Source organism: Phyllostomus hastatus, unplaced genomic scaffold, assembly GCF_019186645.2.
Source record: "Phyllostomus hastatus isolate PE091 unplaced genomic scaffold, TTU_PhHast_1.1 phas_scaffold_1066, whole genome shotgun sequence".
NCBI lineage: Eukaryota > Metazoa > Chordata > Mammalia > Chiroptera > Phyllostomidae > Phyllostomus > Phyllostomus hastatus.
The window spans coordinates 12858013-12873160 of record NW_025334004.1 but is presented as its reverse complement, the minus strand read 5'-3'; the positions used below and the strand labels follow the sequence as shown (position 1 = coordinate 12873160).

At 41.7% G+C, this 15148-nt stretch overlaps 1 protein-coding gene and 1 non-coding gene across 2 annotated transcripts in view; both read left to right on the top strand.

Moving 5' to 3' along the window:
- The first annotated feature begins 973 nt into the window (after positions 1-973).
- Positions 974-15148, top strand: part of PKD2L1 (polycystin 2 like 1, transient receptor potential cation channel) — a 28105-nt gene continuing 13930 nt past the window's right edge. Inside the window, exons 1-2 of the mRNA XM_045854525.1 lie at positions 974-1208; positions 1730-1843. Of these exons, the coding sequence (XP_045710481.1) occupies positions 974-1208; positions 1730-1843 (349 nt within the window). The remainder of the gene's footprint in view (positions 1209-1729; positions 1844-15148) is intronic.
- LOC123829166 lies at positions 3566-3703 on the top strand. Its single transcript, XR_006787554.1, has one exon. It is a non-coding gene; the product is annotated as a U4 spliceosomal RNA (small nuclear RNA).

The window sequence follows — 15148 nt, the reverse complement described above, 5'->3', positions numbered from 1 at the left end:
GCTCTCTGATCTGTCCCTCCCATCAGGCTCAGCCTCTTCCCCAGGTTGAGCCCCACACCCGCGAGGAGGACCTTTCTACTGGTATAGCTCAATCCAAGCCATGAACATAGCTGGGAAATGGGAACTTTATATCGTGACCTCAGAAGAAAGGATACAGGTCTGAAACTGTAGACCTTCTCCCCCCTCATCAGCAGTTGGAGAGCCTGCCCCTTAGGTATCTGAAACAGGGGGTCCTCCTGCCACTATTCTTTCCCCCAGCAATGGAGTGAAGTGAGGGAGGGGAGGTCTCCTTCTGCATCCCCCAAGGGTCAGCTCAAGGTGAGACAGTAAAGCTGCCCCAGACACCACGCCACCCGCTGAGCCTGGTAGGGAGGCAGCACTTTTCAGGCTCCCTGGCCTCCCTCCCCACCCCAATCTATGTCGGCCCTTTCAGGGGCTTTTAGTGGAAATGAGCTCAGACCAGCGATGGAGTCTGCCAGCCTCCTCTCCCCCCAGCTCCTCCCATTGCTCTTTTATCACCTCTTCAGTCTCACTTGACTCAGGACCATCCCTCCATCAGGCTGTGTCTGCAAGCAGCTCTCTCCTCCCTGCCGCACTCACCTCTTTCACCCCTCCTTCCTCCCCCGCCCCCACCTCTCCACAGTGTCCTCATTTCCCCCTTTTCCCCTTTCTCCCTGCTCAAACCCCTGCCTCACAGTGCCATCCCACCCCTTTCTTCTTGTCTCCACAGCAGAAGGGAGAGAAAGAGAGGCCCTTGGCAGGATTGATGGTCATCCCCACCTCCTCCTCCTCATCTGTTCCCTCCCCCAAGCGGCCAGAGTCCCCTACAAAAGGCAGGAGCAGAGGCCCTGCAAGACCAGCTGCTCTCAGACTCCCTTTGCCCTCTGCTGGTTTGGCTGGACTGGGCCTTTGCTTCCTCTTTCTCCAGGTGAGAGTGGGTACCTGAGGTGTCAGGTCCCCCACCTTATTCCCCATGAGCACTGTGGAAAGTCCCGAGGGGCAGGAACTGCAAAATCTGGGGAGAGAAGCCTGGGACAACCCTGCTTACAGTGGCCCTCCCTCTCCACATGGGACGCTGAGGATCTGCACCATCTCCAGTGCGGTGCGCCCCCAGCCCCAGCCCAAGAAGCCTGAAGACGGACCCCAGGAGAAGGCACACAGGATCCTGGTGTCCAGCTGCTGCCTCCAGATTTTTCGAGGCATCAGAGGTAGCTTGTGGGGGTGGGGGAGTAGGAGGAGGGCTCTCCTAGGATACTGGAGTCAGGAGAAGGAATCACCAAAAGCTGGCTTTTTTTGGTGGGGATGGGGGAATGTGATCTGAAGAAGAGGTGGCATCTCAGTGTCTCTTTGGGGTGTGTGAACCACCTGTGTAGAGCTGCAGGCCCTGGTACACAGAAGCCAGTCTGTGTTGCCCAGAGGGGAAGCCTGGCAAGGTCATCGCTTGGGAGCCCAGAGGGGTATGCAGGAGCTAGTTTGAGGAAAGATATGGATGTGATGATGCTTTAGACGGCCCCATCTGGAACAAGAACCTCCTTTCCATGCCTCCATCCATGCCTTTGATGGAGGAGGGGAGGCATGGTTAGAGTAGCTAGATTCAGCCAAGAGATAAGGTGATGGGTAAGGAACGGGGCTGGAGTGGAAGAGAGTAAAATCTAGGGACTGATGGGTGGGGAGAACTGGGAGGGACCCTGCTATTGGAGATCTTGGGCAACTCTCCAATGCTTCTTAGGACTTTGGGGAACAACCCTGACGGAGAACACAGCTGAGAACCGAGAACTTTATGTCAAGACCACCCTGCGGGAGCTTTTGGTGTACATAGTGTTCCTGGTGGACATCTGCCTCTGTGAGTAACAACTGTCTCTGTGTACAGTAACATCTGTCCGTCAGAAGCATCTACATGTGCAACATCTGTGCACATACTTCTGCAGGCAACATCTGTATGAGCAGACTGTGTCCTGGGACCTTGATATCAGTAATAAAATTCTATTTATTACCTATTAGAAAGGTGTTAGTAGAAGTCGCTTTGTCCAGAGTTACAAGGGGAGCCCAGTTTTTAAATTCAAGCTCCTGACACCTATTCACCAGCCACTGTTTTCTATTGGCAGGTGGAAGTTTTTACCCTTCTGTAAAGAGTGGATGACCACTCCTTTCTGTTTGGAAAAATATACTTTGGTGGGTTTCACATAGTAATTATACTATGTCTGTTCCATGTATTTCTTCAGAGGCAGAAAGAAAAAGATTCAGCAGGTCTTAGGGCTCATACCCCTGAAAAAAAAAAGGGGTTGGAGATGTAAATGACATGGTGATGGTCAATGCAGGTAAAGTTCTCCCCTGTGAGGGACAGCCGTGCCACAGGCATTGAGGGAAAATGTGAAGCTTTAGCTACAGACAACAGACTTGGAAGACTTGGTCTCCAAGCTGAGAGAAGCCCGCAAAAAGATAGAATGGTAAACCATGAGAAGATACAAACAAGGAACTGTAGATAATAATAAAGTTGGACCTAACAGATTCTATAGGGCCTATAGATAGATAAGGGTGCTTTGTACTCAGGTAGTTCTTCAAAAACTTGCACAACAGGTGCAGTTTGGCTAGTTTCATAGAATTGTGTGTACGTGTGCAGGTTGATTCAAAGCTGCAGTTTGGATCATATGACTAAGGTAGCTCCCTTACTAGGTGGACTTATGCCCCACAGAAGGCTCTGTTTTTAGGATGCATGATTCTTTCGAAAGTGGAATCTGAAGGTCTGGTAACTGGTCTTGATGGAAAATTTTATCTTTGTGAGCCACCCACATTTGTGTTTTCCCTGTAGGAAAGTTGAGCAGAAAGCACTTGCATCTGACTGAACTCTGTTGAAACGCACTGCATGGGGACAGAGGGGACAATTCTGAGTGTTTACCATGGGCCATCAGTGTGGACTGACAAGAGACAGCGCATGTGGGGAACAACAGTCAACCCAGTGTGCATTTTATGGGGCCCATTTGATTCCTTTCAGCAAACGACTGTCAGAAATGTATTTGTTGACATATTCATTTTTTGTTTTCACCATCTGCTAGGAGTGCTCCTCTTCTTTTTCAGATCTCATGACAGCAGCTGAAACCCACAGGCTGAGCCTTCTCTATAAATGATTCGAAGGTCTATATCTCCAAATTAGCCTTTGGAGCACAATTGGGAGGTTTCTAGCCCCCCAGAGTTCCAGTGAACCACTTTTGACTCCTCTGTAAGGGGCTGGAAGGGGTAGACGTGTGGGTTCTGAAAGCCTGGAGGTCCCATATACCCATGTTCTCCACTTTTGAAGATCTTAATGCACTGCTGAATGTGAGATTATCTGTGATTTCCCAAAGCCTGAGTCAGAGACTCAGTCTCATAATTACAGAATCCTTGAGATTTAGAGGTCACCAAGTTTAAGGATGCAAAATTCCCATCTCTATGATCCTGCCTATAGTGCTCTACCAAGTGTCAAACCAGCTCTGTTCTGGAGAGTATCCATGGGGATCTCACTGATTCATGGGGAATCCATTTCACTGCTGGGAAGCTCTATTTCCATTCATCCATAGAGCCCCATCCAAGTTTTGCACAGTGGCAGTATCGTAGCCAATGAGGTTTATCTGAGGCGTGATTATTGCTAATTGAAAACTTTTCCCATAGAGCCCCATCCTCTGTGCCAGATTTTGGACTGAGGGATATGGAGATACTGATTCTTTAGACTATTCAGGGGCCTGCCTACCTTCTCCTTTTAGAACTTTCTTTCTCAAGCCATTTACTTCCATGTTACTCTCTGAAGCCCTAGTGGGTTCAAGGTCTGGTGCTTCCAATTGTCAGCTATGTGATCTGGGGCAAGTTTGCTAACCTTGCTTAGGCTTGGATAATAATCATACCCACCTAACAGTATTGTTGTAAAGGTTAAATAAAATGGCTCACTTATATGCTTAGTGCAGTACCCAGCACATGATAAATAATACCTATTATTATTTTCAACTCACAACAAACACTATAAAGCTATCGTGTTTATAACACTATAAATGCAGTGTCATGAACCCAACAAGTAATGGAGGGTGATGGAGAATTAACCTGATACCTCTAAACCTCTGAAAACCTCCAGTTCCTATGGAGTTGGGCTCTTAGTAAAGACCTTGAAACCATTAAATTACCTGAAAATGTGCCATTCACTGCTTTTGACATTGAATGCCCACAAAGTGTCAGCCCTCTCAAGAAATTTCTTATACAAAAGAAATTGGAGGCTTTCACATCCTGATGGTTCCATTAGTACAAGAGAACGAATAGTAGTTTCCTAGCCCCAGCCTCTGCAAGCCTTTTCCTTCTTTGAGGAAAATCAGACAACATCCAGTCTTGGACATGGTCACAGTAGGGCTACTTTGGCGCTCTCCAAGGTCCTGACCACACATCGCTGGCATCCTATCACCTTGTCAGCCTCTCTGAACTTGGGCCATCTGCAAGTTAACTATGCATTCTAGAGGATGATATAGCCTCTAAAGAGGATGAAAATAGGTTCCTCAAGAGAAACAAACAAACAGACAAACAAACAAACAAACAAAACCCCTTAGGTTTTATAATAGTTTTTGGCCAAAGTTTTTTACAATGCTTCTAGACTGGCTGTAAAAAATACCTTTCAAGAAAGAAGCCAACGTGAAAAGGCTACATACTGAATGATTCTAACTATATGACATTCTGGAAAAGGCAAAACTATGAAGACAGCCATTGCCATGGGTCAAAGGAGGGAGAGATGGATAAACGGATCATAGAAGATTTTTAGGGTAGTGAAATTACTTGTGTGACACTATGATGATGGATACAGGTTGAACTTTTGTCAAAACCCATAAGATGTTCAACATTAAGAGTGAACCCCGATTTAAAAATTATGGACTCCAGGTGATAATGATGTAGGTTCATGGACTGTAACAAATGTGTCCCTCTGGTGTGGAGTTTGAACATTGGAGGAGGTTGTGTTATGTAGGGGCAAAGGGTATATAGGAAATCTCTACAACTCCCACTAAATTTTGCCTTGAACCAAAACTGTTGAAAAGGTAAAGTCTATTTTAAAAATACCTCCCAAAGTTTGTAGTTAGCTCCACATATAGGGGTCATGCCATTTGAGCAGTATCCACTTCTGACATTAGACCTTTATGTTAAGGCATTTCTTCCAGAAAACCTCAGTTCATCACCACAACCACCACTATTATTAACAGCACAAACAACAAAGCTTTAGTGAATGAGTTTTCAATGTGCCTAGCACTATACTACCTACATTATCTCATCAATTACTCCTGATGATTCTATGAAATTGGTTCTATTGTCACTCGCATTTTCCAAATCAGGAAAAGTTTAGATATGTCAAATAGCTTGCCAAAGGCCACACAGCAAATACATGGCAGAAGCACGAATCCAACTCAGTGATTGTTGGCTTAACTCAAAATCTGAGGCTTTGATCTGCTGAAGTCTCCTACAGCCTCTCTGCATCAAGATATGTTTGTTACACATTAATTTTCAACAACCATCAAAATCTTAACAAGAACAACTCCCTGCCCTACCCTACCAGAAGCAGAATCTTGATAGAATTCTACTAGCTGATTACTTTCCTGTCTTTGTATTGCTGTATTTAAAAGCTGATATAAACATTAAAGAACATCTTGAAATATAATCCACCTATAATTCACCACAACACCAAAGATATTTTATGTGTATTTTTTCCATTACCACTCTTTATTCATATATTTACATATTTCATCTAGCTGTATATTTTACACTTTCACTTACAATTATATCACAAACATTTTTCATGTTTGGAAGTAGTTTTTATATTTTCATTTTAATGATTACAGTCACACCACAATTAACTAAAACATTTCTCTTGTTATTTCAATATTTGCCTATTATTGGTTAATATCTTTATCCTTGATACTCTCCCCCCACTTTTGTTGAATTATTTCCTTGAAAATTTCTAGGAAGAGAGATTATTAGGCCAAAAGATAGAAATATCTTCTCAGTGCTTTCCATGTGTTGTCATTTTACCTCCGTAAGGGATCACACAAATTCATTATGCTGCTAGCACTGTAAGACCAAACCAATTTAGTCACAACCTCACCAACATTGGATATTCTCATTTATAATTTTAATTGTTAAATAGGCATAAAATGGTACAATTTGCTTTAATTTACTTGTGCTGATCACTACCAAGGATAGAAACTTCCCTCATGTTTTAATTTATTATGTGTATTTATTCTTTTTTTAATTGCATAAAAAAGATTTTTTTATTGCTGTTGTTCAGTTACAGTTTTCTTGACTTCTTCTACCCCCGTTGCTATCCCCTGCCCCGTCCAACCCTCACTCCCAAAGACAATCCCCATCCCATTGTCCTTGACCATGGGTCCTTTGTACATATTCTTTGATTTGACCCTTCCCCTTCTTTACCCAGTTATCCCCCTCCCCTCTCCCCTCTGGTCACTGTCAGTTTATTCCTTATTTCCAAGTCTCTGGGGGGTTTTTTCTCATTTGTTTTGTTGATTAGATTCCACTTATAGGTGAGATCATATGGTATTTGTCTTTCACCACCTGGCTTATTTCACTTAGCATAATAGTTTCCAATTCTAACCATGCTCTTGTGAAGGGTAGGAGTTCCTTCTTTCTTTCTGCTGCAAAAAATGTTTTAAGATGGGCAAGGGGGCAGTTGGGGGATGAAGATTGGAGCTTTAGACCCTAGGTGAAGGATCAACTGCTAGGGTCATTTTCAGGTTCTGGATTCCTGGGGCTGAAAAGAACACCTGTGCAAGGGATGGGCCCTTGAAAACTATAGTGGTCAGCTATACTGCCCACATTTCCTTTCCCATATGCTTTATTCAGGAACTGGGTGGACTTAGACACCAGGGCTATTTGGAGTCTCATCTAGCCCAAACAGCACTATCTTTTTTAACACAGGCAGGGTGGGTGAATCATCAATCTTCTCATAATAACCATATCAGTCGTGCAACCCTTTAAACCTTACGAAGAGCTTTCACACCTTTTATCTGATTTGATCCTGACAGTAGTCCTGTAAGGGATAGATATTATTATTATTTTTGTTCCACAGATTAGGAAGCTGTTATTATGGTTACTATGAATACCTGAGAAATGATCAGTAATTCAGAATGGCCCCTGAAGGGTGGAGCTGCTCCTATTCCTAGGCAGAGAAAGTGCTGGAGATGATCTTTCTGCCTCCATCCCTCCCCTCTCACCATCATGATATTTATAAAACAGCTTCCAGCCTTTTGTCTTCTTGGCAGGATGGCTGTAGCCTTTTGTTGATGGAGGAAACATTGAAGGTCTTTGTGTGGAAACAATAGTTGTTTGTTTTAGGAGACAGTATTGTTATCTCAAAGGTGCACCTGGGACCGGCCCTGTATAGGAGAGGCCGTGAGCCAGGACAAGGCTGGGTCTGGTCATCTTGGAGTTGGGGGAGGAAGGCAGAGACCCTTGGCCTTTGGTGACTTGTGTCTACATGCCAATTTATATTAATTGGATGCTCTTTATCCATCACTGGTTATGAGGAAATGCCTGGTTCTGATCACTCTGCTTTCTTTTAGTGGATTTTAAGGTTTTGTCTATAGATTGGTGGAATCTTGCATTAACAGGAGAGGTTGAAGTAAGCTAAGAGATTGGGAAAAAATATCTTTCTTTTTTTATTGAGCTATAATTGACATATAATACTGTATTAGTTTTAGGTGTACAATATAACTTAACATAAGTGGGTATTGCAAAATTATTACCATAATAAGTTAATGTCTATCAGCATGCATAATTACAAATTTTTGTCATGAGAACTTTTAAGATTTATTCTCTTGGCCCTGGCTGCTGTGTCTCAGAGGACTGAGAGCTGGCCTACAGACTGAAAGGTTGCCAGTTCAATTCCTGGTCAGGGCACATGCCTGGGCTGCAGGCTGGTCCCCAGTTGGGGGCCTGCAAGAGGTTGATCAATGTTTCTCTCGCACATCCATGTTTCTTTCCTCCTCTTTCTCCCTCCTTTCCCATCTCTCTGAAAAAGTAATAAACAAAATCTTTTTGAAAAATTTACTCTCTTAGCAACTTTCAAATATACAATGCAGTATTGTTAACAGTAGTCACCATGATGTATGTTACATCCCCAGGACTTATTCATCTTATAGCTGGAAGTTTGTACCTTTGGGCCATCTTCACTGCTTCACCCACCCACCTCACCCTCAGCCTTTGACAACCATCAATCTGATCTCTGCATCTAGGGGTTTTGTGTGTGTTTAGATTCCACATGTAAGTGAAATCATACAGTATCTGTCTTTCTCTGACTTACTTTACTTAACACAACACCCTCAGGATCCATCCATGTTGTTGAAAATGGCAAGATTTCCTTTTCTGATGGCTGAATAATATTCCATTGCATTTATATACAGCATATTTTCTTTATCCATTCATGTGTGGATGGATACATAGGTGGTTTCCTTGTCTTAGTTATTGTAAAAAAATGCTGCAGTGAACATAGGCATACAGATATCAAGATAGTGATTTTATTTTCTTTGAATAACTACCCAGCAGTAGAATTGATGGATCATATTAGTTCTCTTTTTAATTTTTGAGGAACCTTCATAGAAGTTGTCTTTCTCAATTGAGAACTTGACAAGGGAGTAGAACAGAAGTATATTGGAAGTTCAGGAAACAGCAGGAGAGCTCCTGTTTCTTATGAGGTATGGCTACATAATGATGCTAGAAAATAATTGGTCACATAGAACTATGACATTAATGAAGGCACAATGGTGATGGAGAGAGCATGGAACCTGGAATAAGATGGCTTGGTTTATTTGACAGTAAAACTAGTTGTTAGCCATGTGCCTTCAGCATGATGGGTCAAGATACTTAAATCTCTGGAAGCCTTTATTTCTTTATCTATCAAATGAGGAAAATCTCTGCCTTTGTGAGATATGTGGAAAACAAATACGGCACTTAGTACAGTGCCTGGCATACAGTGGGCTTTCAATAAGTATCAGTTGTCATTCCACATCAAGGTAGAAATTTTAAAAATATTAAAATATAAAGTTTAACCCACTGGAAGACAGATCTATTTGAAAGCATCTGGATAACATTTATCAAGGGTCAGAAAAACTAGGCCTCTAGAAGGGGTTGCCAGAGATTAAGAATGGCCATAAGATGATGATTTCATGCCTTTCCTGGCATCCTCAGTTACCTGTGGCCCATCCAAACACAGAGAGTTACAAAGTCTTTTTGGTACCAGTATGAAGTGATCTGAGCCAGCTCCACCTCAATAATAGGGATTTAATGGATGGTACCATAGACACAATTACTTAGACTATATTCTATTTAATACTGACATATTTTATATATTTTCAGAAGGAAATAGTAATGTGATTCCACTTGATCATCAGTTGATGCTACTATGTTTTTACTCCCAGTATGTGTCTGAAATAATAGGGTTGATTTTTGCTTCCTTAAATACCTGTGAGCTCTTGTATATTAAGTGAGTGACTCTCATATCTACTTTTCCATGGAAAATGGAGGAGGTTGCAATGCACAATCTATAAAGAAAATCTAAATGGAGATGTTGTTTGTGGTTGACTTACAATGTTGTATGTCACCATGAAGGGCTTCTGTTTTTTGCATTAGTGTAATATGGTGAACTACTATGAATTTTGGCTACTTTTACCATTTACTTTTTAAGAAACATATGGTGGCAGTTTATTAAATTCCTGATGTATCTTCATAGTAGACATAGCTAAAAGTGATGAACATTACTTGATGTGGTTGAAATAAAAGAGTGATGAGAAATATCTGAGGAAGTACAGGCAACTCATTTCTAAGAACATAAAATTCTTGTACATCTGTGTTTGTAAAATCACTAGCCTCCATTGTGGAACAAAGAAAACATAGCTATTAGATCACTATATCACAAACAGGAACACTTATTGAATATTTGTAATGTATATTTTGACAAATGGTCACATAGGATTTGTCATGCTTTATTTAGACCATGTGTGAACTTAATATTATTTTCATGAATAAAGGTGAATGAATTTGAAAAAATAATAAGGATTTAGGCCACATGAGCCCACTTGTCATATATTTTCTGTAGCACAATTTCCTGGTGTCCCAGAATTCCCAGGGCCTTGGATTGTCCAATGCTAAGTGATAGTCTGATGTTTAGTTTTCTCCCATGCAGGGCTGTCACTGGTCTCTAGAATTACAGTGGTACATTTAAGTGCTAGGTGTTGGTATCAGGGAAAAAGTTTTTACCAAGAACTATGCTTTGTTCAAGTACAGAAGAACAGGCTGCATTAGGTGACAAAATTTAGATAGTCTAGATTCTTGTAGATGAGATCAGGCTGGGGCACTGCCAGTGTAAGTGGCCAAGGAAAGGACACGTAGCTCCTCCTATTCATAAGGTGTGAGTCTGAGTGCTGACTCTGCCTCTGGCCAGCTGAATGACTCTGAGCCAATCAAGTACACTCTGAACTTTGTGATTATAGGAAACTACTCATGGGTAAGGTGGAACAATTAAGCCATACTGGACAGGCTACTGGAAAACATTGTATGCAAAAGCTCTTTGAATACCATGAACTGTGATAAAAGGTAAGGAAGGGATTATGATAATACTGGCAACAATCTCTTATGAGATTGGGTGGTGGGAGTAGAAAGTGAGGGCTTTCAGTTCGGGTAGATCCTCAGAAATGGGCAGAGTTTCCAGTCCCAGAAATAAGGCATAGGGCAATGGTTCTCAAAGGTAAGGTCCAAGGGCTCCTGGAGCTCCTGATACTGATTTAGGGTGTTTCTGAGACTCTCCCTTACCCAACTACATATTTTGACAGGTCATTATTTTTTTTTGTAAGATTTTATTTATTTATTTTCAGAGAACAGAAGGGAGGGAGAAGGGAGGGAGAAAGAGAGTGAGAGAAACATCAATGTGTGGTTGTCCCTCATGTGTCCCCAACCGGGGACCTGGCCTACAACCCAGGCATGTGCCCTGACTGGGAATCAAACCTGTGACTATTTGGTTCACAGGCCGGCACTCAATCCATGGAGCCACACCAGCCAGGGTTCATTATTTCTTAATATACTTCAACCAAAACAATATATCGCAACAGATTGCTAAAACAGATATGAAAATCTAGCTGTCTTCTATTAAAGCCAGACATTAAAGAGACTTGTAAAAATATAAACAATGCCACTTTTCTCACTAACTTGTTTTGCTTTGTTTTAGAAAATATAGCTGTATTTCATAAAAACACTATTTATATTGCCCTGGCTGGTGTGGCCCAGTGGATTGAACTCGGGCCTGCAAACCAAAGGGTCACCAGTTTGATTCCCTGCCAGGGCACATGCCAGGGTTGTGGGCCAGGTCCCCAGCTGGGGGAATGTGAGAGGCAACCACACATTGATATTTCTCTTTCTTTCTTTCTCCTTCCCTTCCTCTCTCTCTAAATAAATAAAAATAATTTTTAAAAATGCTATTTATGTTTACATGTATTGGGTTTGTTATGGTAATTATTTGTAAGAGGTACAAAGGGGTTCTGAGGACAAAATGTTTTAAGAACCACTGGCTTTGATAATGAGTCTGATCTGATCCAATCAGATTATTTCACAGCATGGAAGAAAAGGACAGATAAGATGATAAGAGTTTATTAGCAAAAGGTTCAAACTAAGTGCAGGATTCTGAGTATTCCCAGGTTTATTCACTCAAACATGTATGAAGTCCCACTGTGTGTCAGACCCTAAGCCAACTATTAGAGGCTATGAAATACATAAGACACAATGCCTTCAAGGAGCAAAGGAGGCCGCCATGTAAAACCGGTGACATGCAGCATTGACATTTGCTTATGGTGGAGGGGTGCTCTGGGACCATGGCAATATGTGGGGAACAAAATGGTCAGGGAGACAACCATTCAAGTGTAAGGAGGCCAAAAGTCATTGTCATTTGCTTGCTTGCTTTAACATCATTGGCTGTCAGCCTGAAGGAGGCAGGGATTGGAGTTAGCAGGCATCAGGGCTTTGCCAGAATCAGAGTCTTGAAGGTCAAGTATGAGGGAAAAATACAAAAGAGAATATCCCCTTATTCCACTAGAAAACAATTCTACCTCTTCCCCGCAAAACCCTGGGGTTATCTTTAATTACAATTTTAACTAATACATAGTCCTTGTTTTTTAAAAAAATCTAAATAATTTAGAGAATGTTAAAGGTCACTGCTAAGCACTGTTCATACTTTGGTGTATATCATTTAGCCATTTTTAGGCACATATAAATATATATGAATTTTAGAGAGGAGCTGTTGGACAGTTTTCACAAGAAAGTTGTGTGAAGTCACACGAATACTGTCTAAGACACGAAGAGTCCCCTGATGGGAACACAACCAGTGTAGGATGGCCGATGGAACAAAGTCAGTGGGAGGACGTCTTGGATCCCTGTGTGGGAAATAACTCATCCATCAAAACAGTTGCAAGGAACTGCCTACGGGCTGTGGCAAAGGCAGGCTGGGCTCTGAGACAATGCGTCTTCCAGATGCTTCCACCTAGGCCTTCTGCCCTACCCCTGCTGGCACTTCCTTTCTCTCCTCCTCCACCTCCGGTACTTCGCTGTCTTTTCACCTGCACCTGCCCACAGGTTTGGACTCTTCTTTCCCCTATGGTCCACTGTCTCATAGCCTTTCTGTCAAGAACAACGACAAACAATTTCTTAACTGGGGACTTCTATGAAGAAAAACAAAGGGGTCCTGTGTAACCACTACGTGGTTTTAGCCAAGAGATCTGTGATTAGATTCGACCGTGCTTAAGATAGGAATTTCGTGTTATGGGTTTGTTGGCTTTGACTTTTATTTCCCTCTATGCCTATTTTAATTTTCTTAGAAAAGTGCCTTTTGCAACTTACCCATCTGATAACAGATACAGTCACATGAAATGCTTCAGTTGGGATAATGATTTACCTGCTATCACAGTGATATTTAGAATAACAGTGATAAAACTTTATTTCTCTTTCACGTAACAATCTGAGGTCTGGGTATAAGAAGTCCTGAACTAACAAGGGGCTCCACAGTCAGGGTCCTTCTACCCTATTGTTTTGCTATCTTCAACGGTTGGCTTCTATTTCAGGTTTCAGGTCCTGCTCTTACATCCGTACACCAGCTCACGGAAGTAGGAAAGTAGAAGGGAAAGCATGTTCCTTCCTTTTAAGGACAGGAGCCAGAAGTTGTAAGTGGAAGCGTATCACTCCACTCATATTTCATTGGCCAAAATTTACTCAAGGGGTCACTGTACCTAGTTGCAGGGGATGCTGGGTAATGTGATTTTTAGTTGAGCAGAAACGTCATCTCCAATAAAATTACATTGTTTTGTAAAGACAGAAGGAGAGATATTGAAGAATAACCAGCAGTCTGTATCAGAGAGAAGGATAAAAAATCTTGTTCATAGTTGGGATCAGGTGCAGCAAAAATTAATAGAACTCAGAGAAATCAAGTCGCTTATAACTTCCCTGACACAAAATCATCAGGGAAGCTGATGAGACCTGATTCTTTTCCACCAGGAGTATTAAAGTGTGTAGCTAGGCTATTGTGAAACCATCATCGGAGGCTGTCAAAGAGACATAAGAAGGGACAGTTTCAGGGCATTGTATTCTGTTTAACTAGAAAGTAGAATTGTCTTGCAGAGATACCTCTAGAACTTCCCTTCCTCCTCAAATTCTTTATATGACCAAAGCCAAACTGGCTCACGTGTCGAGAAATAGGTAGAGATGTTTCAGAAAGCTTCTCAGCAAGCCAGGCAATAAAAGGAGCTCAGGAAGAGGCTGTTACATTTCCAGACTTGGTAAAGGCAGGGAACCTCCCCCTCTTCGATAGGTGGAGGATTGGTGGGACAGGGGAAGTTCTGTTCACAGAATGGCTGCCAGGGCTGCGCCTGGGGGTTAAAGAGACCATACTTTCTAATGAAACATCCTCATTCCCTTTTCTTAGATCTGTCAATCTTAGGAAGGAGCAATTGGCTTCTGAATGAAAAAAAAACTGGACGGCAGAGTTTCCCTCAGAGGAATGGTATAGACACGTGAAGGAATTACACGCTTGCTGGCAGAAGCACTCCACCTTTCCAAGGTTCTTTGTCAGTTAGTGGGGAGAAGAAACCTCATTCCTGTCTAAGGACTGTTAGAAATGAACTCCTATGTTCCATTAAATAGTAGTTAAGAAGAGGGAAGGGGCTCAGTAGCACATGATGGCCTACATCACCTGGGGAAGGAGACACACAAAACAACTGCTGACTTCTTGTTATAGCTCTGATCTGGGAAGGCTCTCCAGCAGTTCAAAAGACAGGATGACAATATTCAATCATTACTTAACATTGGAAAGGATAAAATCAAGTAATTATCCAAGCCTGTGATGATGATGATTAAAAAAACTATTATAGTCATACTTCTTTAATAACAATATATTTGAGCACCACCTATGTAAAGAGACCTGAGCCAATTTACTTTAAAAAGCCCAGGTACAGTAAAATATAGCCCATTAAACTATAATAAAAAGACACAGCAAAAGAAGGTGGAAAAGATAGTGCAGGAAGATAAATTACAACAGAAAACTTAAGATAAACAAAAGCATTGCCAATGAGAACAAAAGCCCGAGGTTTCTGGCAGCCAAAGCAAAGAGGAGAACACAGATCACACGTGTCTCCTCGAGAGAGAGAAAAAGCAGACTAGTTAATAAGGAGATGCTAACTCTGGGAAGAATTGGCCTTCTTGGGTTTTGTGTAAAAGACATGAAGTATCATATGGGTAAAAGCAAAGCCAAAAAATTGAAGCTCTTTTTCTTTGGACTGTTTCTTATATCTGCCTCCCTTAAAATCCACATTAATCCTCATTCTATAAGGGAAAATTTTAGGAGTAGAGACACAAAAGTTTATTAATACATAGATACATACCTAGCTGCAATATGTGAATGTATATATGTATATATTCTAGAATATACATTTCATTATATCCTAGAGATCTGCTTTATCCAGAAATAAAGCTTGGAGAGCCTTGAAGAATTAATGGTAGATATGTTCCTATAATATTATATCATCATCATTTGGCTTGGTCACCAAGCTCCCTTTAATATAGGGTAATAATGTTAATTATAGAGTGATAATTTAATATATGGTGA